This window comes from Calidris pugnax, unplaced genomic scaffold (assembly GCF_001431845.1).
Source record: "Calidris pugnax isolate Ruff unplaced genomic scaffold, ASM143184v1 scaffold211, whole genome shotgun sequence".
NCBI lineage: Eukaryota > Metazoa > Chordata > Aves > Charadriiformes > Scolopacidae > Calidris > Calidris pugnax.
In genome coordinates this window covers 1,025,228-1,050,038 of record NW_015091083.1, presented here as the reverse complement: position 1 = coordinate 1,050,038, position 24,811 = coordinate 1,025,228, and the positions used below count along the sequence as shown (strand labels likewise).

At 47.0% G+C, this 24,811-nt stretch overlaps 3 protein-coding genes across 6 annotated transcripts in view; 2 read left to right on the top strand and 1 right to left on the bottom strand.

Annotated features, from left to right (window-relative positions):
- Positions 1–13,530, top strand: part of PHRF1 (PHD and ring finger domains 1) — a 28,951-nt gene extending 15,421 nt beyond the window's left edge. For 2 of the 4 annotated variants that reach the window (XM_014957611.1, XM_014957610.1), the window contains exons 9-18: positions 191–320; positions 680–819; positions 1,644–1,831; positions 2,647–2,766; positions 4,662–4,816; positions 5,666–8,458; positions 9,169–9,320; positions 9,864–10,124; positions 11,211–11,339; positions 12,546–13,530. In XM_014957611.1, the coding sequence (XP_014813097.1) occupies positions 191–320; positions 680–819; positions 1,644–1,831; positions 2,647–2,766; positions 4,662–4,816; positions 5,666–8,458; positions 9,169–9,320; positions 9,864–10,124; positions 11,211–11,339; positions 12,546–12,680 (4,203 nt within the window). In that variant the 3' untranslated portion in view covers positions 12,681–13,530. The remainder of the gene's footprint in view (positions 1–190; positions 321–679; positions 820–1,643; positions 1,832–2,646; positions 2,767–4,661; positions 4,817–5,665; positions 8,459–9,168; positions 9,321–9,863; positions 10,125–11,210; positions 11,340–12,545) is intronic. The other 2 variants (XM_014957613.1, XM_014957614.1) reach the window with 2 other exon arrangements.
- Positions 13,531–15,569: 2,039 nt separating this feature from the next.
- LOC106897093 (malignant fibrous histiocytoma-amplified sequence 1 homolog) lies at positions 15,570–22,665 on the top strand. The gene is made up of 8 exons (XM_014957481.1): positions 15,570–15,627; positions 16,622–17,498; positions 18,152–18,443; positions 18,897–19,083; positions 20,106–20,296; positions 20,400–20,887; positions 21,524–21,681; positions 22,203–22,665. Exons 1-8 carry the CDS (start codon positions 15,582–15,584, stop codon positions 22,439–22,441), a joined length of 2,478 nt encoding a protein of 825 aa, XP_014812967.1. The 5' UTR covers positions 15,570–15,581; the 3' UTR covers positions 22,442–22,665.
- Positions 22,666–23,671: 1,006 nt separating this feature from the next.
- The window catches only part of IRF7 (interferon regulatory factor 7), a 5,068-nt gene continuing 3,928 nt past the window's right edge, over positions 23,672–24,811 (bottom strand). Inside the window, exons 10-11 of the mRNA XM_014957459.1 lie at positions 24,563–24,687; positions 23,672–24,095 (exon numbers count right to left, since the gene is read on the bottom strand). Coding sequence (XP_014812945.1) covers positions 23,952–24,095; positions 24,563–24,687 — 269 coding nt within the window. The 3' untranslated portion in view covers positions 23,672–23,951. The remainder of the gene's footprint in view (positions 24,096–24,562; positions 24,688–24,811) is intronic.

The window sequence follows — 24,811 nt, the reverse complement described above, 5'->3', positions numbered from 1 at the left end:
AAGGTCATGTTCTGCTTACTATGACAGTCAGTAGGTGACGGAAAGGTGACATAATTGCTTAACTGGCAGCTTGGTGACACAAGCACTTTTCATTCAAATCTCAAATCCATTTTTCATCAAAGGCTTTTGTAACTAGCTTGTTGCTGAACTTTAGATACCTTTATAGTGTAACTTCTAATTCCCCATGCAGCATGTGCCAAGGTACCTCATGTCCTCTCTTCTGGATGAAACGATTGAGGCAGTTGTAGCAGGCCTAAACACAGCCATCTACCAGCGTCCTCTTACACCACGGGCTCCTGCTAGGCAGAAAAGAAAAACAGGTAAGGGCATCAGATATGTTTTGTTCCCATCTGCAAGAGCAAAACCTTTGGCAAGATAAGCCTGAATCATACAAAATACTGTAGCTCAGCTGTGTGCTGCCATACCTGTGCTGCTACAGGAGTATACCACATGCATTTTCTTCTTTCCCCATACCAGCTCTGCCCAAAAGTGCCTTGAAGGTTGCTTTTAAATAAATCCTAATTATTTCACTTTTTCTGCTCTGTTGTTGTATACAGTTGCAGTACACTGTAGGTCTCTTTGAGCTACTTTGTGCACCATGGGGGAGTGAAACGGGGAGTACAGGGTACAACGAGTGCCAGCACTTAGCCAGATACTCGATTGTCTTTTGTCCCATCAGGTAGGAGGAAGAAGGCAGGAGGCAAAAAAAGAACTCAAACAAAATCTTCTGCTGGGAAGAAGAGTTCAGGGACGCAGCTGAAGAGACGCAAGCGTCTAATAAAGAAGAGAAGAGGGAAAAAGATGAAAGTAAGATCACATGTGAGTTTCTGCTGGTGTCAGTATCTGCCATTTTCCAGCCATCTGTAAAAGCATTATAACATGGAATTCAGTAAAAAAAATACTGTCCTATAATGTTAGCAGATAACTTTTTTTAGGAGGAGTATGTGCAGGATGTGTCCAGTGTACTCCAGAAAGATGCTGTACGTGGAAATGAATTGCAACTTCCAGGCAGGCCTGCTGGGTTTGCTGAGAAATCCTGTACCTGAACTGCAGGGATCCCACTGTAAAGCGTGTCCTGCAGGCTTTGTGTTATGCCTTGCCATTCAGCTGTAGTGTTTACTTGGTACTGATGCAAGCTCCGTGAAAATTACCATCAGCTATTCCTTTTAATAGGCTATAGATGTTTGTGTATGTGTTGCAAACCCAGTTAATCAGCTGCAAGGGGTCTCAAAATCTTTTTCAGTTGTGGGTAGTGTTTTCATGTGAACTATAATGAATATTTTGCCCCAGCTTGACTTTCGTCCTCAGCTTCCTTAAATAGAGTTTACATCCTACAGCCAGAACTGACCCTCCAGCCTTTAGTGAAGGAATTGACAATTTTGAATGACATTAAAGATTTTTGGAAACATATCTGGTCACTTAAGTCTGATATGTACAGTCTCTGTATGAAGTGACATATAGGCCACAGTTAGAAATCTAATAAATGCTTTAAAACAAACATAGACAATAAATGCACACCACTTCTGCTACTGATGGTAGCGACCTAATAGCTTTACTTAGCCTAAGTGAAGAATTTGGGGCTTTATACCCAGGGTACATACCTGCCCTAACATGCAAATAACCCAATCTCTTTATCTGTGCAGGTGAAAAATGAGGTTACTACTCGTTCGCGTATTGCAAGAACTCTTGGTCTTAGTAAACCTATGCGTGGGGTCTCAATTCCTTCCATGTACAAGCCCACGGAGCCCTCACTTGGTCTGATGAGAGCAGATATTGGTGCAGCTTCTCTGTCCGTGTTTGGAGATCCATATGAGTTGGATCCATATGAAAGGTAAGATATCTCCGGGTTCTGACGAGGGACCTGACAATTTCACAAGTGTTGGGTTGTTTGTATCCCTGGCTCTTTGCAGAGTGTAGACTTTGTGTCTGAAGACAGCTTTGGATACACAGCCATCATAACACGTTGGCCTGATCTTTCTTTCCTTCTTGGCCGACTTGCTGAGCTTTTAAAGAGTCAGGCTTTTTTAAAGAAGTTTGTTGAAATAACAAGCCTTATGAAACCTTTAATAAGACCTTCTTTAATAAGAAGGTTGTTCAAAGGGTAGAATTTAAAGAAGTTGGATCATAATCAGTCATTTTCTATTTATTTATTTCAAGTGAAGATAGTGTATTTGGTATACAGTGAACAATGATTTCATATAGAATTAAATGGACCTGTGAAATCTTCCATGTTTCTCTTTTTCCCAGCTTTGCTTTTCCAGACACTTTAAATTCAGGAGGAATCTTTCTATTCCACAGTTTGTGTCACTCTTAAGATTTGGATTTTGGGGAGGGGTCATGTGAAATTATTGTTGGTGAAATCTAATTTCCCACTGAATAAGTCTTTTTGATCCATTCATAAAAGTAAATTACCCATTTAAAATTTTTAAAATAGAAATTACATTTGAATCTCTGTTGGCTGAGTTATGCATTTCTATTTATGTAGCCACAGAAAGTAAATATATTGCACAAATCTTGTTTTTTAATGTTTCATAATAAAACAAACAATGCTCTCTAACCATGCCTGTTCTAGTACTATTATCTACTTCATCTATTTGACATGAAAAATATTCAATTTCAGGGTTCATGTTTGTGTTTTACCCACAGTAATGAAGAGGTTCCCGCAAATCCAGACTCACCAGTGAGTGCCAAAAGGAGAGTTCTCTCCCAGTCAGCACTGAGGTCTCACCGTCCTGTAGCTAGACCTATTTCTGTGGGACTTCCCAGGTAAAAATCCATCCTTTTTTTTTAATTTTATTTCATTTTTCTCAATTGTCTAATGACCCTAACAAAAGAGTAAACTGAGAGATCATCCTGGTTTAACTCTTTTCTTACCCTGAGTATTTTGAAAGAGTGTTTGTGCACGTGCAGATAAATAACCACAGCATTTTATGCAAGAATTTTTTATGTTGAAGGACATACACTTACTCTTACATAATAGCTTTAGCTATTGCACTCAAATTTCAAATTGGTATTTCCACCCTAATCTGAGTCTTTTTATTTTGAGATTGTTTAGTAACCCTATTAGTATGTTTTAAATCCCAGTCTCATTAACCTTTAAAAAAACCACTTGCTTATTTGAGAGGTCTGGGGAATCTAATTGCACATCCAGAGGAGGAGATGAGGGCTGTACCCTCCTCACTCAATTCCTCTGCCATTTGTTGGAGCTTGGGAAATTGAAAAAAAACCTCTTTGTTTGATCCTGCAATTTAACAGTTGCTTTGCTGTCTGACAGAAGTCTCTGTGTGTGCGAATTGGGTTTGCAGAACAGGGGTGTAGAGTGCAGAGGGGTAGGATACAGGGAGCAGGAGCCTGACAAGAGGAAAACGGATGGGGAAAATGCCTGAGGCAGGTACCAATCAAGGCATGGAAAACTGCAAGGCTTAGGGAACTGAAGACTAGGAGAAATGGAGGGAGCTCAGCTTAAACGATTAAAGGTGTGAGAGGTTTACATGGATGCCCTCTAATGCAAGGTTGATTTCTCAGGATCAAGGTAGTATATTGCTGTGATAACTTGGAATATTTCTCTACCTTTCCCATCTCAGTCATGAAGGAAGCCTTTCAGGAAGCTTTCCATGTCCTCCGAATTATTTGAGTAGCACGTTGTTTAGAAGGTAGAACTGTTTAGCTGAAATTCAGTATTTCTAAAGGCTCGATTTGCCTAGACTACATTGAGTTTCCTGGTCTGGCCTGAGTGGCCAATTCTGTTAGCCCATTTTGTGTCTGTTGTATGTTATTACAGGTTTTCGGTGTACATTATGTCTGGAAAGTTTGCTTTGTTGTCATACAGAAATGAAATGTAGCTCCCTTGAAGAGCTGGGTATATTGGTCCCTTTTGAAGTTGAGGTTTGTCTTTATTATTATATTTTTTTAAACCCAAACAAAGCAAACCCCAGAATTCCATCAGCACAAAAGCAAAGAAAGAAAAACAAAAGCACCACACCCCAGTACCAAAAACACCCAAACCTTTTCAGTCCATATTCCAAGAACTGAGAATTTAGAGTTAACCCATTTTAATAAGATTGAGTAATGTGTAAAGGGGAGTGTTTGTGTTGTACCATGTGTGGGAGCATTGCTGTTGTTTTTCAGCATAATTCTTCCCATGCCATGCTCTTAGCTACCCCACTAGTAGACACCTATGTGTATTCTGACTGGTGCTAAACACTGGTTCAAGCTGCATCAATTTTTTTAGATGGCAGTGTAGGCTGGAGGAATACATTTGTGATCATGATTTGGTCGGGGGAAGAGAGGCAGCTGGGATGGACATATCTCTGAAGTCCTTAACAGTAGTTTGTGCTTCAAAAATGCACCTTAAATGCACTGGAAAGTCAATCTTGATACACAACACAGAAGATAAAAAGCATTTGCCTACCAAAGATCTCTGGTACGATTACATACTTTTCTGTCCTGTGGTGTTCCTGCAGGAAGTTGGTAAAGCTTCACCTTCTGTTTGTCAGAGGGAAATGGGAGCTGAATGACTCTAGGGAGGCCAAAACTACAAGTGAACTTCCCTGGCTGACCTCTGTTTATACCCTTGATTTTGGTTTCTTTTTAATGTAATGTGTGTGTATAGAACAAGTGCTGTAAGAGTAAAGGAAATATAACCCCTCTGAAACATGCAGAAGCAGTGTACCTGCCTTGAGTCCTGATCAAGAAGCAGAAGCTGCTCCTGTGCCTGATCTGTTGGGAAGTATCCTATCTGGACAGAGCATTCTCATGATGAGTAGTTCGGATGTGGTCATCAACAGAGATGGTTCGCTGACGGCGAAGAAGGCAGGTAAGGGTTTGGCACTTCATAGTGCAATTTGCCTGTGTTCCATCCATGTCTGCCCTGGTCCTACAAGCTGCATAGGGATAGTTTCATTGAGCATTTGAATATGTGGGATAGATTCGGTAGTTGCCAGCAGTAATCCATCTAGTAAGATTCTTAAGTATGCTCTGAAACAGTGTTACTTGTCTCTGTTTTAGTTGCAGAGCTGAGGCATTGCTGGAGGATTTGGGTTTTAATAGGTAGTTTTCTTTTTTCAGAAGTACTGCAATGTAGTTTCATGCTTTGTTGTAAAAAATGGAGGACTGGATAGAGCAGAGATATTTTAGTACCCAATTCTTCTGGCATTTGTCGTGCGCTGCTGCTGTGCCTGTGAACTGTACTTTGGTTTGAAGAGCAGTGATGAGGACCTTGGCAAGAAGTTTCTTTTCAAAAGTAGAGCTCTAGAATATGTGTTAGCTGTCTTCAGCTGTGTCTTCCTTTGGCATGGTATTATTTGGAAAGAATCTCTTCAAATTGAAACTTTGAGTTTTATTCTTTAAATAAGTACCTATATCATCCTCTGTTACAGTAAGTTTTATCAATCTGCAACTACAGGATAATAAACACAAATCTGGTGATATCTACAGAATAGAATAATTTATTTCCTAAACAGTAGTGTTTACCTCAAAGATGCAGTTGTCTGGCATTAAACCCTGAGCATCTGACCAAAAGGACTATTGGACTGCCTTATTACAGTGTGGTATGTCTGCAAACCAAAGTGGAACTTAACGTAATTAGCTCAGTACTTCTTTCAATGTTGGGGGAAAATGTCCAGATACGTACTGAAAAGCTTCATTGTTTGCTTGTATGCCGTAGCTCCACTTCATAGAAAATCAGCCAATGACTTCAGAGTGGATGATGGTTCAGGACATAACACCCCACCGAGTACAGCGCACTCAGGGACCACAGCAAGCAGCTCCACTGCTGGACCTTCATTTTCCTCTGGGCTGAGTACTCGCACCAGACCCTCCTCCTCAAGCTTGTTTTCATCCCCTTCACCCTCACTGAGTAGGATTGAGCCTGCAGCAAACCCTGCACAGATTACATCAGAAAAGGCAACTGTAAAATCAGAATATTCAATGACACCCAGGTCTGTTCAGACTCAGAATATAGCTACTTCAAGCAGGCATGGCTCCAAGTTAGATGAAATGCCCAGATTTAATGGAAACTCTAAAAACTTTGCACCCGGTGACTCATCTTCAAAGCCTCTGAGCTGTAACTTGAATTCTGGCTCAAAAGCTGTAACTGTGAGGCAACCATTAAAACCACCTCTCAAGAGAATTGACATCTTTGAGCTTCCCAGGATACCAAAGATTAAAAAGGAAACCAGCAGCAAGCAGGTGGAGCCGAAACCCGCAGGAAGCCAAAGCTGCGACATCCCCAGCTCCTGTATAACCCAGCTGACTGGCAAGGAGAGCACCAGTCAGTCGGGACGGGGTAGCAAGGTGGAAAGTCAGAAGTCAAATGCCAAGGAATCTCAGCAACAAACACGTACAAGCGGGATGTCTTTTTCTACCAACACAGGCGTGTGTAGCAGCTCATCGCTACTGGGCACTTCGAGGAGCAAGGGCCAAAGCTCTTTTGAGAGTTTTAAAATCAATATTCCTGGAAACACAGGGCATCCCAGCAGACTGTCCAACCCAGGATTTTGTAACACCTTTCGCCCTGTGGACGACAAAGTGCAACAGAAAGAGAGTCCTTTACCTCTTTTCTCAGTTAAGAAAAAGCAGGTTAAAAGTGAAATTTATGATCCCTTTGAGCCAACAGGATCAGACTCGAGTTCAGCAAGCAGCAGTCCTGAAAGGCTTGGCTCGGGGATCCCGCTAACTAATATTACCAGGACTATTTCCATTGAAAATCCAAAAGTTCAAACATTTCAGACTGTCCGTCGTTTCACCCCTTACCTGGTAGAAAATGTATTTGGGTCTGGGGCTGACTCTGACGTACCATCCAGTAACACAGAGTCTCATGATGACGTGACGGTAGAAAGCAGGATTGTAGAACAGATCTCTGATACAGAGGAACGAGACAATAGGGGTGACAAAGACTTTCCAAGCAGTCCTTGCACTTCATCTGCTGTTAAACAAATTTCTAATGCAGAGCATTTAAAGGAGGAAAGCAGAGAGGGCCCTAATGTGTTCTTTAATGCTGAAGAATTGATTAGACCTAATATTAACGTGAAAGTTGAACCAGGTAGTCCCTCAAAGAACGATGGGCAGCAGAAAGGCCAAAAGGTAGAACAAACAGAGCGGCGATCGCGTTCCAGATCCTGTTCGAACTCCAGCTCCCGAAGCAAGAAGAAGATGAAAAGGAAAAAGGCACTTGTTAAAGAACGTAAGAGATCCCGGTCAGGGTCTAGGGGTAGAGCACACTCAAGGGACCGAAGCTCTAGATCTACCTCGTGGTCAGGTGGAGAAGAGCATAGCAAAACACGGACATTGAAACCCAGGAGCAGGAGGTCTTCTACTGACCGTTCTAGCAGTCATGAACGATCTAAAAAAAAGAAAATGAAGGATAAAACCAAGGATAAAAAGGCAAAAACTTCTTGGTCCAGGGAGAGAAGGAAATCTAGGTCACGTTCAGGTAGTCCTGGAAGTACTTCTGAGTTTTATGAAAACAGGAAAAAGAAAAGACGGTCTCGATCAAGATCAAGACGGAGGGACCGTTCCCGGTCAAATAGCACTGAGAGGACTAAAAGGCGGAAACACAGGAGAGACAAAAGCTATGAGAGGTATGATAAAGATAGTAGCTTGAGGTCAAGGGACAGAAAGAGATCGAGATCCAGGTCTCGAGAGAGGAGAAAGTGGAGGTCTCGGTCTCGGTCTGCATCTCGATCTCGGGAGCACAAAAGCAGCAAATCAAAGGAAAAAAGACCAAGATCAAGATCACGTTCCAAAGAAAGAAAACACAGATCAAAAGAGACCTCGCTTCCTCCTCCACCAGAAAAGGATCAAAAGCCTCCAGTTGAAAATGTATCCAGGTGTGTGGAGCAACCCCATTCCTTCAAACAAGAGCCAAAGGAGGAGCTAGTACTAGAAGAGCTTTCCATAACCATCCAACCAAATGTCAAACTTGAGGAAGTACAGGCTGAGACCCCGATTCAACTGAGAGAGGTTCAAGAAACTATAAAGGTAGAGCCCATCTGTGAGGAAGTGACCAGTGAAACAGCATTCCCTGTGCCAGAGATCGCAAACATTTGTGTTCCAGTTGGCAATGTGGATTCTTTTGCTGAAACAGAATTAGTGAGAAGTAGTGATCCAGCAGTGCTTGGTAGCTGTAGCAATACAAACCTTGAGATTACAGTTAAAATAGAAAATACCGCATTATGTCCATCTCTGATGGAACAGCCCCCAAAGAAGGAAGTCATCATGCATACCCTGGCTGAGGCTGCACCAATTCAAAGCTCCTCCAAAAGCAAAATAACAGATTGTGTGAAGGAGGTTAAAGATGAGTGCCTTGTGTCAAATGAGAAAACTGGTAATTTCAGTAAGCCTGAACTGGAGGTGGTACCTCAGGGTCCTGCGTTGAAATCAAAAGCACCAGTGAAAAGAGTTACCTGGAATCTTCAAGAGGAAGAAAGCGGCACACTGTCTGCTGGAAAAGCTCCAAGTAAGTCTCTCTCTCTCTGAAAACAAACAGCAGTTGAAATAGGCTGTATAAGGCTTAGGGTTTTGGTGCCTGAGTAAAACTGGTTGCAGTGTAGCAGCTCTGTCATCTGAGCTGGGGTGATGCTGTGGTTTCCAATCCTGAGTGCTGGCATTTTGCACTTGTTGAAATCCTGAGGTGAGTTGTGTTAATGAATGGGAGAGGACATGCTGTCAGCAGGGCTCAGCTAGCCAGCAGCAACCTCTTTGGCCGTGAAGTGCTTATAGCAGCCCGATCTCTGAACTGGCAGCCTCTGTTCCACCCTTTCTGCAGTTAACTGGAGTGGTTGTTTTGCTTGCAGAATTCATAGATATTTCTCAGAACTGAAGAGTGTGACAAATCCGAGCAGCTCGCTTCTGTGGGCTTTGCTAAACCAAAGATGCTAGAAAGAGTTTGGCTTAGGACCCTGCACGATGTGTGTTGACATAGTTGCTTGTGTGGTCCTCGTTGGTTACTCTCATGGAAACACAGTAAGAAGCAACTGCTCCAGGGGATGTTAAGTCCTCTATAATCAGAAGCATTAAAACGTTGATGACTGCTAAACAAAATCTTTTATAGCTGGCTTTGTTGTTAGATCCTTTTATTTTTTTTAAATATAATTGGCTTTGAATCTTTGACCAATTAGGTTTATTTTGTTCTTAAATGTTTTCTTTTCCTTCTCTTGGGGAACCTAGGGATGCCATTTTACAAACTTCAGCGAGCAAAAGAAGGGGCCTGGAAAGCAGAGGACTTGAACCAAACGTTAAATCAGGTGCAGTTAAATGAGCCTCCTCCAACCAATTATATGATTCCTGAGCCTATGTTTCCTGATCTAGATTCCTCTCAGGTTGGTTCCTATTCTGGCACCCAAGTGTCATGGAAGGCATCCCACCTCATCTGTGCCCTCGTTGTGCAACACCCTCCTCTCATGGCAGAGTTCGCCTTCCTCTGCGTGCGGTACATTTCATACAGCCCATACACCTCGGCAGTCCTCTAATCATTTAATCTCTCAGGTGATCCTTACAGGTGAAGGAGCACATTTTCTTTTAATTCTGCTTTATACATGCAGCGTCTGTTTTCAGCAGTAACTTGCGGAAAGATGATGCTATTTGAGAAGCTGTGAGTTTCTCCCTGGTTGTAAGCAGGCTGTCAAAATTGGCCTGGTGGTGTCGGTTTGTGCCATCAGCCTGTGTAGCCCATCAGTTACAAAGTGAGTGGGGCTGGTGCTAGCTCCATGTGCACAGAGACCTAGTCGAGGGCTGGGATGTTGGCCTCCCTCATTAAAACTAGTAATTACTTGTCTGTTTGAGTGGGTAAAGGTGCTTTGAAAGCCCTGATGTGATGGAGTCTCTTGTAAGTACAAGCATTTACAAAATGATGTGTTTCACAGGTGTACTGTCAAAATATCCCTTTGACGCCACCTCTGCCCTCCAGCCTTCCCCCCTACGCCCCCGTCAGCCAGCCCACGGTGCAGTTTATCATGCAGGGCAGTCTTCCAGTGCTTGGCTGCACGGCAGGAAAGAGCCTGACTCCGGAGCCAGGCAGCCTGGCCACTGCGTCCGAACCAGGAATCCAGGCTGCTTCTGTCGGAAACGCAGAAGAAAAGATGAAAGCACCCAAACCTCCAGTGGATAAAACGAAAAACGAGGAAGTGAGTGAATGCTATCAAGTAGCAAATGCATAAAATTAATGGGCTGTTTATTTGAACTGTTAACGTTTGGGGATTTTTAACTCTCTACTGTATTTTCCCAGCCCCTGTTGTTACTGTTGGTTTTGGTGGCTGCCTGTGCCAGCCCAGGAGTGGCAGGCAATCCGTTCTTTGATTTACTCCATTTGATGATTCCACTGTCTATTGCTTCATTGCAATAAGACAGAGGAGGGATTAAAGCATCTAAGATTCACTTTTGAAGCTCTGAAACTTTCTTGCGTGAATGTTTAGAAGGGACTTCCCAGAAGCCAAAATCTCATAATTTCTTTAAACACCTGGTCTTCTCCTTTCCCCTCCAGCTTTGAAATTAATGTCAATTCTCATAACAGTCCTTTAGAGAGGTAGGGCTGTATCTTGCTGCTCACCAGCACTGGAAACACAGAGACAGTAAAATACTTGTAGATTTTGCAATGCAAGTCCCTTGCTGCTGAGTTTTGGGTTTGCTGTACAGGCCATCTGCTCTAAGCATAGTGGATGTTAACACAAGAGCAAAAAACTTGTTAGCCAATTCTTTTACTTTCTACCACAAAACAGAAACCTGGTACTTTTCCCACCAAACCTTCATTTTTGGGCAGCAGTTTTTATGAATTTGTTTTGTTTGGATGTCTTCTGTAATCCTTAATTTATATGCAACTCTGCAATTTTCAGAATGCCTTTAGAGCTACCTGACACTTTATATTGACAGCTATGACTTTTAGAATCTGATGCCTTTTGATGGGTGTATGTTTACTTCAGAGTTGTTGGAAGGGAAGGAGGAGACCAAAATTAGTAAGTGGACATTGTAGTCACTTGACTAAAACACAGGCATAGAATAAATGTTACATAAAATAAGGGTTCCTCGTAGTGTAAACTGGTATTTGTTTCAAGACTGCAATTTACAGTAAAGGAAATCACTTTGGGGCTAGCTCTTACTTGGGTCGTTGAAATTGTGAAATGAGCATTTTCGTTGCTAGAGCATTTCTAAGAAAAACAGATTCAGAAACCATTGCTGAGATAGCACAAGGCAGTGAACCTCTCTTTGCTGTGCAGTACATGAAGAAGCTTCACATGCAGGAAAGGGCTGTGGAAGAAGTGAAACTTGCTATTAAACCTTTTTACCAGAAGAGGGAGATCACGAAGGAGGAGTACAAGAACATTCTCCGGAAGGCAGTGCAAAAGGTAAGGTGACAGGGCGTTTCACCAGCGTGAGGAGGAGCCGTGCAGGTCCTGAAATAAATGGCAGCACTTTGGATTGCATTTACCGGCTTCAGCAATTACATGCTGTAACTGAGCAGCAGATCTTTGGACTCTGGCTTACAATCTGCAATCTCGTGGTGAAGCAATAGTTGCTTTGTGCAGGGCTGAGTGGTGCCATGAAGAGTTGTCAGGCTGTTCCCTTTAGAAGGTTGTGTTTCAGTGATCCGTAACATTGCTCGGCTTAAGCTCCTGAGCTGAAATGTTAACGTGGTTACATGCCTTGGGTGAGAATGGTCAAATCTCTCATTAACAACTTTGGCCAGAAACATCAAGCTGTTTTTGATGAAGCGAGAAAATACTTTGTGCGTTAATTCCTTGAGCGTCTGTGGTGTCCCTGAACTTTGGAAGAGGGCCTTGCAAATTGGCTGATGTTGACTTTTGTTTCCAGTCTTAGTGCTGACCAGATCGGGGCTAAAAAAGACCTGATCAGCAGGTAAATGTTGTCTTGTGAGAACAAGTAACCCTCTTGTGGTAAAGGCAGTTAAATGACACCCTGGAGAACTGTATTCTCTCCCTGCTTTGTGTTCTTGCTATCACTGAAAAGTTCCATCATAAATCAGGATTCCTGAGATAATAGCTGTGATTTCACATCTTCTACGTGACTCATGTGAGCCTCAAGTGTTGTTTGTAGGAGAGCTGAGCAACACCAATTGCAGCTGAAGTCACTGTGAACTCTTCTCTGAAAACTGATAAAATTCTTTGTAAGGTCTGTTCTCTTCCATAGCTGAAAATGTGCCCTCAAAACTGCCAGATTCTGTTAATCTGAGCATCACTTCCTCAAAATCATCAGAAAAATGGCAAATCAACACTTTTGTGGTTACCATGTATTGTGAAAAACTGGCTAGACAGAAAAGCCTGTAGTAAAAAAGAATAATTCTGCTTTCAGAGATGCTTCTGGATTCAGTTGCTGCTCAGTAGATTACCCCTGGGCCACTTCTGGAGGGCTTGAAGTAAAATATTACTCATATCTTTGAGTTTTCTGCTTTATGTGTCCTGCTAGCTGTGAGACTTAAGGGCAGGAATCAGTTCCCCTGGGAAGCTTAGGGCTGCTTTACAATTTATCTGTGGCCTGCCTGAACTGCTGTTAATTCTGTTAATTGACCAAATGCCTTTTGTAATCCCTTGTAGATCTGCCACAGCAAAAGTGGAGAGATCAACCCCATGAAGGTAGCTAATCTGGTGAAGGCGTACGTGGAGAAATACAAACATATGAGGAAACATAAGAAATCTGATGGTGAAGATACACGTGAAGTGGAAAATTGAGAGCAAGCCACAGCCAGCATGACTCGGACTGGATTTATTCTGGCTGTGAACACTTATGCCAGAGGGAATAACAGATCTGCAGTTGCATCTTATTGAAAATAAGCAAGATTAAAATGGGATTTATCTGCGGAACCTTCTTTTGAATTGTTTCCATAGGGGAATGAACTTGGGGTGGTTGTTTGGTTTCTTTTTTTGATTACCTACAGATGTAGAACTAAATAACAATCAAATGCCTCAGACCAGCAGAGTAATTCGAGGGGAAACACAGAAGAGATTAATGTTTGGGACTCCCGGATTGCTACCGTTTTCAGGGTTACTTTGATTACATTTTGGGGCTGTGCACCTGTCTTGCTAAAAGTTTGAAACTGGACACCACTTTCATATACAGTATATTGAGAGCTGTATACTGTTTCCCTTGTGTTTATTTATCAAAATATGGATTGTCTTTAGAAACTTCTGATTTAATACTTGAAATGTTGTATTTTTAGCCCATTCAATGGTGAGCAAAGCTTTATTCGCTCATTCGTTTGGGGATTGCGGAAACGAGCTAACCTTTATAAACTGACTTCAGAAACACTGCTCAAGCTGTGGTGTTTATTTACATTCTGTTGGAAGTATCCTGTTAGTGAAAAGTTTAATTTTGGGGTGGGAGACTGTGTTGCACTTCTGTAAATAATGCACTGATGGCTGGTTTTGTGTCTGCCTTTCAGAAAAAAAAAAAAAAAAAAAACAAAAGGAAAAAAAAAGCAAGCATTGTGAATTTTCAGTAACAAGCCGGAGGGTTAAGGTTGAACTGATGTACAGAAGCAGAAATGTAACAGAATTTATAAAGTTATTTTGAATGGTTTTAGTCCCATAGCAGGTGTCATTTGTTTGTCTTACAGCTGCCTCTTGCCCTGGCTATTGTGTGTAAACCTGCACCCTTGGTTCTTGTGTAAGGAATACCGTGTTTCTAGAAGAGGATTGGAGTTGGATAAGTAATTGTTCCTCCTCCTCTGTAGGACGACTGGGTATATGATCAAGAAGTAGTGACTTCATCTTGCTTTCTTCAAAAGCACTCCTTGTCTGCATGTACTGCAGAGCAACCCGTCTTTTAAGTGATCACCTGAAGTACAATCACTTAGAAATATATTCAGCACCCTTGAAGCTGACAAAAAGCATCATTCTCCATCTAACCATGTTAGGGAGAAGACATTTAACAGGGAAGCTGTAGAGAAAACCATTAAGTTACAACTTAGAAACTGGCTTTCCCTTCAACGGGAACGGAATGTAAGCAGTCTGTTGGGCCTGATGTCAGCAGCACCTCTTGAGCAAGGGCTTTCCTAACCTCTTGGAGCGTGCTTGGAAACTGCCCTCTGCTTGTCCTTCAAAGAGAAAACAGTTATGCTCTCTGGGATGAATTTTATTTCAACTGCAGCTTTCCTTTTTCTTTCCCGGTGAGAGTAGGAAAACTCACAATAGCAAGACCTTTGATATCTTCCTGGTATTCCTAACAGTGAACTCTGTTTTTGATTATAAGAAATTTTGGCTGTGGTTCCAAGTACCTGGTTTAGAGGCTTTCTTTTTTTTTTTTTTTTTCCTATTTAAACAAAACAAGCCCATATACCCATGCTGTCTGGACTGGCAAAATGCTTCACTCCCCATCATTCACCATCCTACAGAAGTGTTTATGGATGAGCCCTGAACATTTTTGGAGTTGATGTTTCTTGGCTCTCTTTGCTTCCTGTATGGAAGTGCAGCCTGCATGGAGTGTAAGGGATCGGTAACTTTGGGCTTGCTTTGAAGATTCGGGAGCAAAGGCTCACTAAAGACTGCAAGAAGCTGGAAGAGAAGCTTTGGTTTTACAGTTTGTAGCTTGAATATGTACCCAGCAGGTGGGTGTGGGGTTGGAAATACAAACACTGCTGATTGGTAGGTTTCTTGACCAAGTAAAGTTCAGAAACTTTGATGGTGCTGTTGGCAGGAGAATGAGAGAGTGTGATCTAGTTGAGAAATTGGACACCTTGGGGTGCATCAGAGGAACAATTCTGGAATAACCTGCCTACATGAGTGGAAAAAAAGGAAAAGGTAGGTGGTGTGAAAAACAAAGCTTGACCAAATAAAAGCAACTACCCTGTTGCCCAGGAAGGCAGTGTCAATCTGTGCTGTTCTCAGACTGACTCACTGCTTTAAATTCTTGGTGTTAGCCTTGAATTAGCAGTAAATATAACAGCCTGTTGCAAGATACACAAGGAATGTTAAATTTATTGCCTCTGTGCCTGCTGCTGCCTGGAGGAGGAATAAGGCTGAAAACTGTCCCTCCTGCACGTGCTTTCCCCTGATGTGACGTGAACAGGAAAACTGGCTCTTCCATTGTCTCTACCGTTAAAAATAAATCCATCAAAACTGCCCCTTGGGAGAGACAGTGAGAAACACCTAAAAAATGCCTCTTCTAGCATGTTCTAGAAAACTGTTTCTAGTGTATGTGTGTCCTACTTGCATTTCTTTTTTTTTTTCTTTTTTTTTTCCCTTTCTGGTTGACCATTTTGGCTCAAACACTGCCACCTGTTTAAGGGAAGAAATCGTATTGATTCAACAGGTGCAGTCGTTTGGTGCTAGTACAACCTCCCACCCTCTGCAAGAGTGGTAACACCAGAAGCTCCTTTAGCAGAGGCAGGGACGCTGCTGTAAGAAGCTGACTCAGGATCTACTCTGCCCACATCTTTGTCTCGTCGGTGATCTCCAAAGCTGCTGTGAGGACGTATCCGTGGCCCTGGTATTTGGCCAGAGGTGCTTGGGTTGTTGCAACCTGCTGTGAGGATGGATGGAGAAAGAGAGGGTGGGGTTGCCGGGCAGGACTCGGGGAGGCGGGGAGAGAAATGAGAGTAGGAAACGAAAGGGGGAGGCTGAGGGAGCGGGAGGATGCAGGCGATGCCGCGCTGCAGGGCCGTCACCCAGCCCCGAGCCTGTGAGTAGCTGCCCGAGCTCCTGGCTGCGGTTGGGAGCGGTGGTGGGAGCCCTGGGCCTCCTCTCGCTGCTGGCGCTGGAGGAGAGGCCGTGCGTTGGGGAGAGGGGGGAAGCTTGCTTTCCTGCCGGGCTCCTTGCACATCCCAGGCTCGGGCTGTGGTGCTGAGAGCTGGTGATGGGCCCTGCGGAGGGTGCCTTGCGCAAGGGGATGCCATGCTCAGTGTCATCTGGAGAGGAAGTGAAATGAGGGAGAGGAAAGCAAAGCTGACCATCTCGTTCTAGTATCGTGTGATCCCCGTCCCGCGTCCCCCTGGCACTCTTCTCGCCTGCAAACCTCTCTGCTCTAAGCACCCTCCACGGGGATGTTCTCAGCCATGGCTGAGTGCCGCCTCGTGCGCCCCGTCCCGCAGGGGACCCTGCTGTCCCTGCGTCACTGCCTGGTCTCCTGGGGCTGGGAGTCTTTCTGTGGGGAATCACAGCGTGCATCTGGAGTCGGGGGGAGGATGTGAGAGAGGAAGTGTTTGAACTTGCTGGCCTTGGCCTCAACACATCTCCTTAGCTGTGGTGGAGAGCTGGGGGGGGAGCAGGGTGTATTATTTGGAGCAGGTCTCCTCCTGATGTCGGCTCAGCCCTGCCAGCCGGGGTTAGAAACCTGCTGGTTTCAGGGTAGATGCATCTGCAGTTGGAACTCTCGTGGTGCTTTAATGTTAATGTGATACTTGGCCTACAGGTCAGTGTCTAGAGGACACCTTTTCTTTCTGTGTCTTCAGGCCCAGCCAAGATCCTTCTGCCTTGGCTTTGGTTCCTCTCTTGAGAGGGCACAGGAGCTGCTCAAGCAGCTGTGGTCACGCTGTTCAACCAGCTCCTGTGTTTTGCCTCTGCTTTGCCTTGCTGGCCAAAATGGTCCCAAAGTTGTGCAGAGCTCAAGGGAAAAAATGGTCTGTAACCCGAAGGGTAAAAGCCTCTTAACCACCTTGCTTGTCCCATGCGTCCAGGTCAGGAGCAGGACAGTTTGCGTGAAGTGAGCCTCTCTACCCAGAGGCTGCGTGTGCTGCCTCCAGCCGTCCTCAGCAACCCCATGCTGGAGAGCCTTGACCTCGACAGGAACAAGCTCAGGAGCATCACCGGCATTTCTAAGCTTTGCAACCTGAAGAAGCTAATACTGTCCAAGAATGAGATTGTGAACTTTCCCAATGAAATCCAGAGCCTGGTCTGTTTAGAGAAGCTTGAGCTGAATCAGAACCAAATCTGGGTCATCCCAGAGGGGGTGTTCTCTCATCTCCCCAGGCTTAAACACTTGCGGCTGAACAATAACCGTCTCAGTGCCCTCCCCAGGGACCTGGCAGCTTGTCGAGGCAGCCTCCAGTACCTCAACATCTCCAACAACCTGTTCCGGACCTTCCCCCAGCCTGTCCTGCAGCTGGCACACCTACAGGAGCTCCACATGCAGAATAATGCCCTTCACCAGCTCCCCAAGGAGCTCTTCCAGGGCCAATCTCTGAAAATGTTAAAGGTCAATGGGAACCCCCTCCGGGAGCCACCCAGTGAAGTGTGTGCTGGTGGCATCCAGCAGATCAAGAATTACTTCAACCAGCTTCAACACAATTTGGGGCAGGAAGACAAGAGGGTGAAGACCATGTTCCTGGGGGCCTCACTTGCAGGGAAGTCCACCATCTGCAAAAGCCTGAAGCAAGGGCGAACCAAACTGGTGCCCCAGGAAGAGCGAACAGTTGGGATAGAGATCAGTGAGTTCCGGATCGAGGACTTCAAGTTTCTCTTCTGGGACTTCGCTGGCCAGCTGGAGTACTACATGACTCACCACGTGTTCATCACCCCACAGGCGCTTGTCATCCTCGTCATCAATCTCCACATGTAAGTGCTTGATTCGTTTAAGTGTTTGGATTCGTTTAAGTGTTTGGATTCAAAGTGAAGTGGGAGAAGGAAAAAAAGGGGGCTGGGGAAGCTTTCCCCTGCACAGGTTCGCACCATTTCCACTGGACCTTGATGCCTGCTCTTCTCACTGCTGGAGTAGCTGGCTCTCCCTCTCCCTCTTTTTGAAGATCATTCTTTTAATTAAGCACTAGACCTGTCATCACCTTACCAAGCTCCTCTGTTTTGAGGTGTTAGATGAGCATTAACTCCTTATGTGACAACAGATCCCCATCTAAACAGCTTTGATTTTTGCTGTGGAAATATATCTACACTGTAGAGATATCTCCTGTATCTTGTGGCGCTCCCTGAACATGGAGGGAGCATTGGGCTTGGGCTTTGTTGTACAGAGGGATGCTCCCAGCCACAGCAGGGATGGACTCTTCTACACCCTGTAGCTTTAACTGCCTTAGCTTAAGGATGGGGAAAAAAGGATGAGCTTGGATACAGCCCATGACAGTTTAGGAGATCTGAGCTCTTCTCCACTAAGCCCCTAGGACAGTACAGGATGGATGGTCAGGCCTATGCTGGTGGAAGTTGGCTGGAGATCTGGAGAGGCAAACATGGATTTGGAATTTCCTTTCTCTCCTTCCTAGGTACCAAACTAATGACAAGACTTTCAAGGACCTTGTTGGTTTCTGGATCAACAACTTGTTCATGCGAGTTCCAAACTCAGTGGTGCTTCCCGTGGGAACCCATGTGGACTGCTGTCGGGAGGAGGAGGTGGAGGAGAAGAGGCACGACATCATGACCAAGATCACAGCCATGCTGGTGGAGAGAAAAAGCAACCTTGCTCACTTCATCAACAACCTGGAGGGCAGTGAGGAGCCCGAGTTTTATGTGGACCAGTGGGAGAGGCTGAAGGAGATGGAGAGCTGCACGTTAACCGTACGGCTGAGATTATCATGGTTCCTTCCTGTCTGTGGTCACCCTGTTGTCTCTGGCAGCATGACATGCTACTGGTGGTGGTAACCCAGTGCTAATGAATCAGGCTGCTACTGCAGTCACTCTCTGAGGCTGGGGTGGACATGGTAACCCCTGGCTCTGACCTGCTGGGTCCTTGTCCCTGCTCGATGATGGGCATTTCCTCCTGTGGTTTGTAGCAAGTGCCTGGGGGGGAGTGTGAGAGGGCATTTACCATGGGCATCTGGGGCATCCCCAGATGATTTTCTGGGAACTGGTGCAGAGCAAAGGTGTGAAGGAAGCACCCTCTGAAGCTGAGCCAGCAGCGCGTGTCCAATCCTTGGTGACCTCCTTGGCATTAGGTCCCCCCTTCATCTCACAGGCTAAAAGACTCCTCTGAATGTGCTTTTGTCAGGTATTGTGCTTTCTCTCTTCCAGATCTTAGACTTAGTTGCTGTCAACTGCACGGATCACCGTGATATCAAAAAACTCGAGGCCACAATTCTGGAGCATGTGAAGAATGAGGAGCTCTTCCCTGAGGTTGTCCGAGTGCTGCCACCCGTCTACAGGCAGGTGGAAGCTGCCATCGTGGATATTGCACAGAGTGAGGAGATGGCAGATCATGGTGAGTGGTCTGTCACCCCCACTGCACCGTCCTGCAAGGACTTGCTGTCCTGCAGCTGGGATGAGCTCTCTGGTGCTTGTTGCACCTTCTGACCCTGCTCATGTGGTAGTGGGGTCACTGCTGACGACCTTGCAGCGTTATTGCTGGAGCATTAATTGCTACTACCCAGCTCCATCATTACGAGCATCTGCCCTAAGGCAGGGGCCTAGGGAAAAGCACAGGAAAAGGCCAAGTGTGTCTTCACCAGGAGGCTCTGCCAACATCTACCAGCCTGTGGCTGGGGGTACCCTGAGCTGGCCACGTTGTCTGGTTTGTTTCTTTCCAGTAACATTGTTCTTTCTCCCCTTTGCCCTTTATAAGCAATTCAAAAATCTTTCAGGAAGGAGCTCCACAGCTTTAATGCTTCTATGTGGTTTCCAAACCTGTGTCCTGCTAACTTTATTTAATGGCCTCTACCACTCCCTAGCCCTTTCTCCGTCTCTCCTGTGACTTAGCAGGCAGCCTCAGCTCCTCGCTTACGTACCTAAAGCAGGTATGAATACCACCAGCGCTCGGTGTCGTCTCTGACTCCCCTGGCCGCTGTAGGATTAGTGGATGAAGAACAAATGCCTTTCTTTTCTGGAGATAAGCCAGGTTTTGTTACCTGTCTGGCTGCATGACTAAATAGCAACCTGAGGTTTAAGTGCCAAGCTGAGGTTTTCTGGCTGGAAACAAACCTGCTCTCTCAAACAATGAAAAAATCCAGTATTAGCCTAATTTTTCAGATGCTCCATTGAGGTCCTGACAGGCTGTTGGCACTGCTGAAGCAAGGCAAGACCGTGGAAGGTGCGGGGTGACAGTGGGATAGCTGAGGATGGGTTTTTTGGGCCACAGCCACTGGGCATCGTGCTGGTCCCACCTGCTTCCCCAGGGATGGCATGGGTGACATTGGGTGCTGCTGGTGTTTGTTGGCTCTCTAAAGCACCTGCCTTGGAATGCTGGTGTCCAAGAAATGTGTGCTGAGCTCTCATGTCTCCCTCTAGGTATGATGGACCTCCAGTACCTGCTCAGCAAACTCTCCCAGTGCAAGCACCTGGCCAGCCTGGGCAGAGAGCTTCTCCAGGACATCTTGCGGTACCTCCACCGCATCGGGCTTGTCGTGTGGTACGAGGAAATCAAGCACCTGGAAAGCACTGTTTTTCTCCAGCCAACGTTCCTAATAACTATGTTCAAGGTGAGTGTGGGGATCAGGACTGTCTTCTCTGCAGGACCCAAGCTCTGCAGCTTTGCTGGGCTCCTCCCAGCACCGCCTTTTCTCTCCTTCTCTTCCCACCCAGCTCCTTGTGAGGTACCGCCTAGTCCAGCAGCTCGAGAGCATCTCTGTGGACACACTTATTGGGGAACATGCCACCATCAGAGACAGGTCCAACTGGGTGTGGACCTTCAGGTCAAAGGCAATGCTGTGCCACCGGGCTGTGCGTGCCTTGGTGAAGCACCAGCTCTGTTCAGAAGGGATGCAGGAGCTCTTTGAGGAAATCATGGGACACGGGCCCCACAGAGGTAGAGGGAAGCTCTTCAGCCTCCTGAAGCACTTTGAGCTCTGCCTGGAGGTGCGCCACACTGAAGCGCTCAACCCACAGGCCAGTGAGTTTGTGCCTGGGAAGCCGTGGGAGACAACACGGGGCCAAGGTGAATCCTGGTACTTGTTCCCAACCTACCTGAACCAGACCGAAGAGGTCTCTGAGGTGTGGGGAGGAGATCACCCCGAGGACCTCCACATCCGTGCCTACTTCTCACCCGAAATACCTGAGGGTTTCTTCCAGAGGTAAGCAGTGGTTTCCAGCCCTCAATGTGGGTCATGCGGTTCGGGGTTTGCTCAGTGCAACACCAGTATGTGTGTCAGCAAGTCCTTGGCTGTTGAGACTGTATCAGCCAAGGCATGAGGCCAAGACTCAGGAGACCAGGGCAGCTTGCCAGCTCTGCCACAGATGTGCTGAGCCTTGGATGAACCATTTTGATGTTTGCTGCCTGGACATGAGTGAGGATGTCTAGATGACAGGATCACTAGAACCTTCTGGTTCACGTATCATCTAGAGTGGTTTTTGGCTAGTCGGTGACCATCCAGGCAGTCAGAGGTCTCCCAGTCCCCCATCTGAGGATGGTCTGGTTTCTATGGGTACTGGGACTGTTCCAGTTTCTGGAAGGTCTCCTGTCCTTGTGGGGTTCTCAACTTGTTTCCAGGGTTTTATCTGATGGCTGACTCTGGAAGTAGCTCTTGGCTTATAAGGCTGTTCCTGCTGCTTAAGCTTTCAGTAGAGCAGGGTCATCACTTGGTGTCTGCCTCTGTTTCTGCTGAAATTGGGTTCATATTTTTCAAATCCACCTGGTGTCACAGTTTCTCCCAGTGTTAGAGATATACAGGGAAGAAGGGTGGTGAAAGCTGTGGGCAATCTCCTTGCAGGTTCCTGGTGAAAGCTTGCTCCTTCTATGCCACGCACTGGGTGGCCAAGGCAACCTGTCTGCTCATATGCAATGGCAAACCTCTGCTGATAAAAGAGAATAACCAGAGGGCCTACAGCTACCTGGAGCTCCGGAGCAGAAAGCCAGCAGGAAGGACAGGTAAGGATTCCTGATCTTTATTTCATGACTCCCAATCACATGTCTCTCCTTTGCTCCTCCCTGCCACCTCCCCCTTCTGGGCAGAGCATCCCAGAAGCCTCTGCCACGTGTCCTAGATGGCCAGGTTCCACCAGCAGTTCAAATAAAGATTTCCCCTTCCTCCATGCAACCTGGTCAGGATTCCTCTCAATGTATCACATGAAAGTGGGAAGTCAAGTTTTCAATCTTCCCATGGAGGAAATGGGTCATCCTTCCCCGTAAGGTCCCAGCAGAGTACAGGCATGGGTTGGGTCTTCAAGTGCTAAGCAAAAGGGCCATCCCAGTTGGGGAACTCTTCCAACATATCTTTAAATTCCCTTTGAAAGCTGATGGGCCTTGGTTAACTTGAGAAATGGTGCTGGTCCAACTGTTCTGGCTCTGGTCTGGCAGGCTGGAAGTGATGCATGTGTCACTGCAGCAGCTCCTGGGCTGCTGCGGTTGGGTAGTTGTGAGTGAGATGATGTTCTCCTTTTGCCTGAAAGGTTTCCGATTTGCCTGGGACTTCCTCATGGCAGTTGTGTTCATCATCCAGAAGCTCGCCGAGGAGTGGCCGGGGCTGCACGTGTGTGTGAAGACCCCCTGCCGAACGGCTGGCTGTCCCGCTGAGCTCATCTGGCCAGACATGGATGGCACAAATGCCATGTACGTACACACTGCGCCCCTCCAATCCAAGGGCTGGAGCTGGGTGGTTGCTGCTGGGGTGGGGCTGGTCAGCTTCTAAAAGCCATGTGAAATTAGTTGCAAAACTCACCAGGCACTATGTTGTCCTTCGCCTGACCATAGCACGTCCCATGTGCTGTTAGCATTTACTTGTGTGGGAAATTCAAGCATGGAAAGAAAGGTGAAAAAGTTGAGGCTCTGGGGCTCAGGCACATAATGTCCACTCTGGCCAGGTGCCCACATGTCCCGTTTGATGAAGAGATGAAGGTGCTCAGGCACCTGGTTAAGGCAGCAGCTGTCCCACCAACAGCAGAACCCCAGGTCAGGGTGGAAAGGGGGAGCCTCTAGCATTATCTTCCATGGAAGTGCTGAGGGCAGTTCCTGTTCCTTCTACTTCTCGAGGCTTTTTCCTCCGCAGGACAAAGGAAGATGTTAAAACCTGTGGGACGTGCGGGCACCGCTTTGGTGCAGAGCTGCTCCTGCCCAAAGGTGAGCCCAATGGGCCTGGATTTGCACCACAACCATGCTTGGGGGAGAGGAGGGTTGTAACAAAGCTGAGGTGCTGATGGTGTCCACCCATCCCCACAGTGCCCAGGCAGCTGGAGGAGCCCCCAGTGCAACCCTCTGCTCACTATTATGTGACCAGCTACGGGACCACCACCTTTGGGACCAGCAGCATCCATGTCAATCACCAGGTAAGGAGGCTGCCACCTCCCCTTGCCCAGGGTCCAACACCAACGGCCAGGCTCGTCCTCTCCCCTTGCTCCTGAAATGAGGGGATGCAGCTGCTTCCATCCTGGTGAGGGGACACGCCACCTTTGGGCAGCACTCTGGTTACCCCGCTCCTCCCTGAGACACCACCATCTCTGCGCCTCAGAGCTGAGTTCTGGGTGCTTCGTGTGGTAGTTACTGCCTTCTTTTTCCAGAACATCTCGAGCAAGTAACTCTGGGCCAGCGGGGAGGCTCTTGCTGAAGAAAGAAGTTATTTCTGTTTAGCCAAAGCCAGGCTGGCCTCAGCACACTCTGCTTGCGAGTCCTGCTGGCAACCTTCATGCGTGGAAGTAAATGCATCAATAAACGCATCCCTTCGTGCACGGGAAGTCACCTCTTTCACACAAAACTAAAGGGGAGAAGGTGCTGAGCCCACTGCCAGCAGGGGCTTTGCTGGGACGAGGCTGGCCACAGCCCCATGTGGTTTTGGGGGAGGGAGGGGTGGGTGGAGGTCTCGGACCGATAGTCGGGGCAGGTGTCTGGGCAACATCAGCACGCAGGAGGCACCTTTCTAGACAGATATATTTAAACTTAGAAAACTTAAGAAAATAAATCTGTAAATGAACCCACTCCACAAAAAGCACACATTAGCGACTACCAGAGGGGAAAAGCAACATGTCAGCTCCAGGACCGGCCAGCAAAGCTGTGGGGGGAGCAGAAGAGGAAAGGTCCACACCATAGGCATCCCACCGTGGTGCTCCTGGAGGAATGCTGGGTTGAATGGCCCCTGATGCCCGGTGGCCCCCAGCACGGGCTGGTGCCTGTCCTGGGGGGCCAAGGGGGAGCAGAGTGGGTGAGGGTCAGTCCATGTCCATGTACTGCTCGATGAGCTCGAAGAGGCTGAAGGAGTCGGAGAGCTGCAGGCTGACGGTGCCGCTGTCCAGGGAGGAGGCTCCTTGCAGCTGCACCTGCCTGTGCCAGTACTCGCAGAATTTGGGCACCAGCTGTGGCAGCAAACCATCGGGGTTAGGGGCTGCTGCCTGATGTGGCTGCAACACCCTGCAGCACCCAGACACTCATCTCCCCTGGCCCCTGAGGGTCCCCATCCCTGGCCCCTGAGGAACCCCCATTCTTGCCTGGCCCCCGAGGATCCCCCTCCCAGGGCACCCTGACACTCATCTCCTCTGGACTCTGAAGGTCCCCAGATCACATCTCTCCCCAGCCCCTGAATGTCCCCCTCCTTGGGCTCCCAGACCTCCATCTCTTTTGGACCCTGAGAGTCCCCCTCCCTGGGTACTCAGACCCCCATCTCCCCTGGACCCTGAGGGTACCCTGCAGGAGCACCCAGAGCCCCATTTCCCACAGACCTCCAAGGTGCCCTTCCTCAGCCACCCAAACTCCCCCACCTCCCCTGGCCCCCAAGAGTCTCCCCCTCCCTGGGCAACAGTAGGACAGGGGTGGGTGTTGGCACCTTGACCAGGATGAGCTTGGTGTCCTTGCCCTTGTCCCTGTCCTTGGAGAATAACTGCCCAAAGCAGAGGTAGATGGTGAAGTCAGGGGACTGCTGCCTTTGGCGGTTGTGGAAGTCCCTCAACTCTGCAAGGGAAAAGAGGACTCAGCTTTGGGGGTGACCCCAGGAAACATGGAGGAGCTGGGAGGGTTCAGATGCTCGGGTCATCCCGGAGCTGGCTCCCACAAGCCCCAAAACTCAGGGGCGGGG

Excerpts from the sequence above, each read along its gene's own strand:
- LOC106897093 (XM_014957481.1), top strand. The coding sequence starts at position 15,582 with ATGCAGGCGATGCCGCGCTGCAGGGCCGTCACCCAGCCCCGAGCCT. Across the intron at positions 15,628-16,621 it reads CGTCACCCAGCCCCGAGCCT|GTCAGGAGCAGGACAGTTTG; the intron begins GTGAGTAGCTGC and ends CCATGCGTCCAG. Across the intron at positions 20,888-21,523 it reads CCTGAGGGTTTCTTCCAGAG|GTTCCTGGTGAAAGCTTGCT; the intron begins GTAAGCAGTGGT and ends ATCTCCTTGCAG.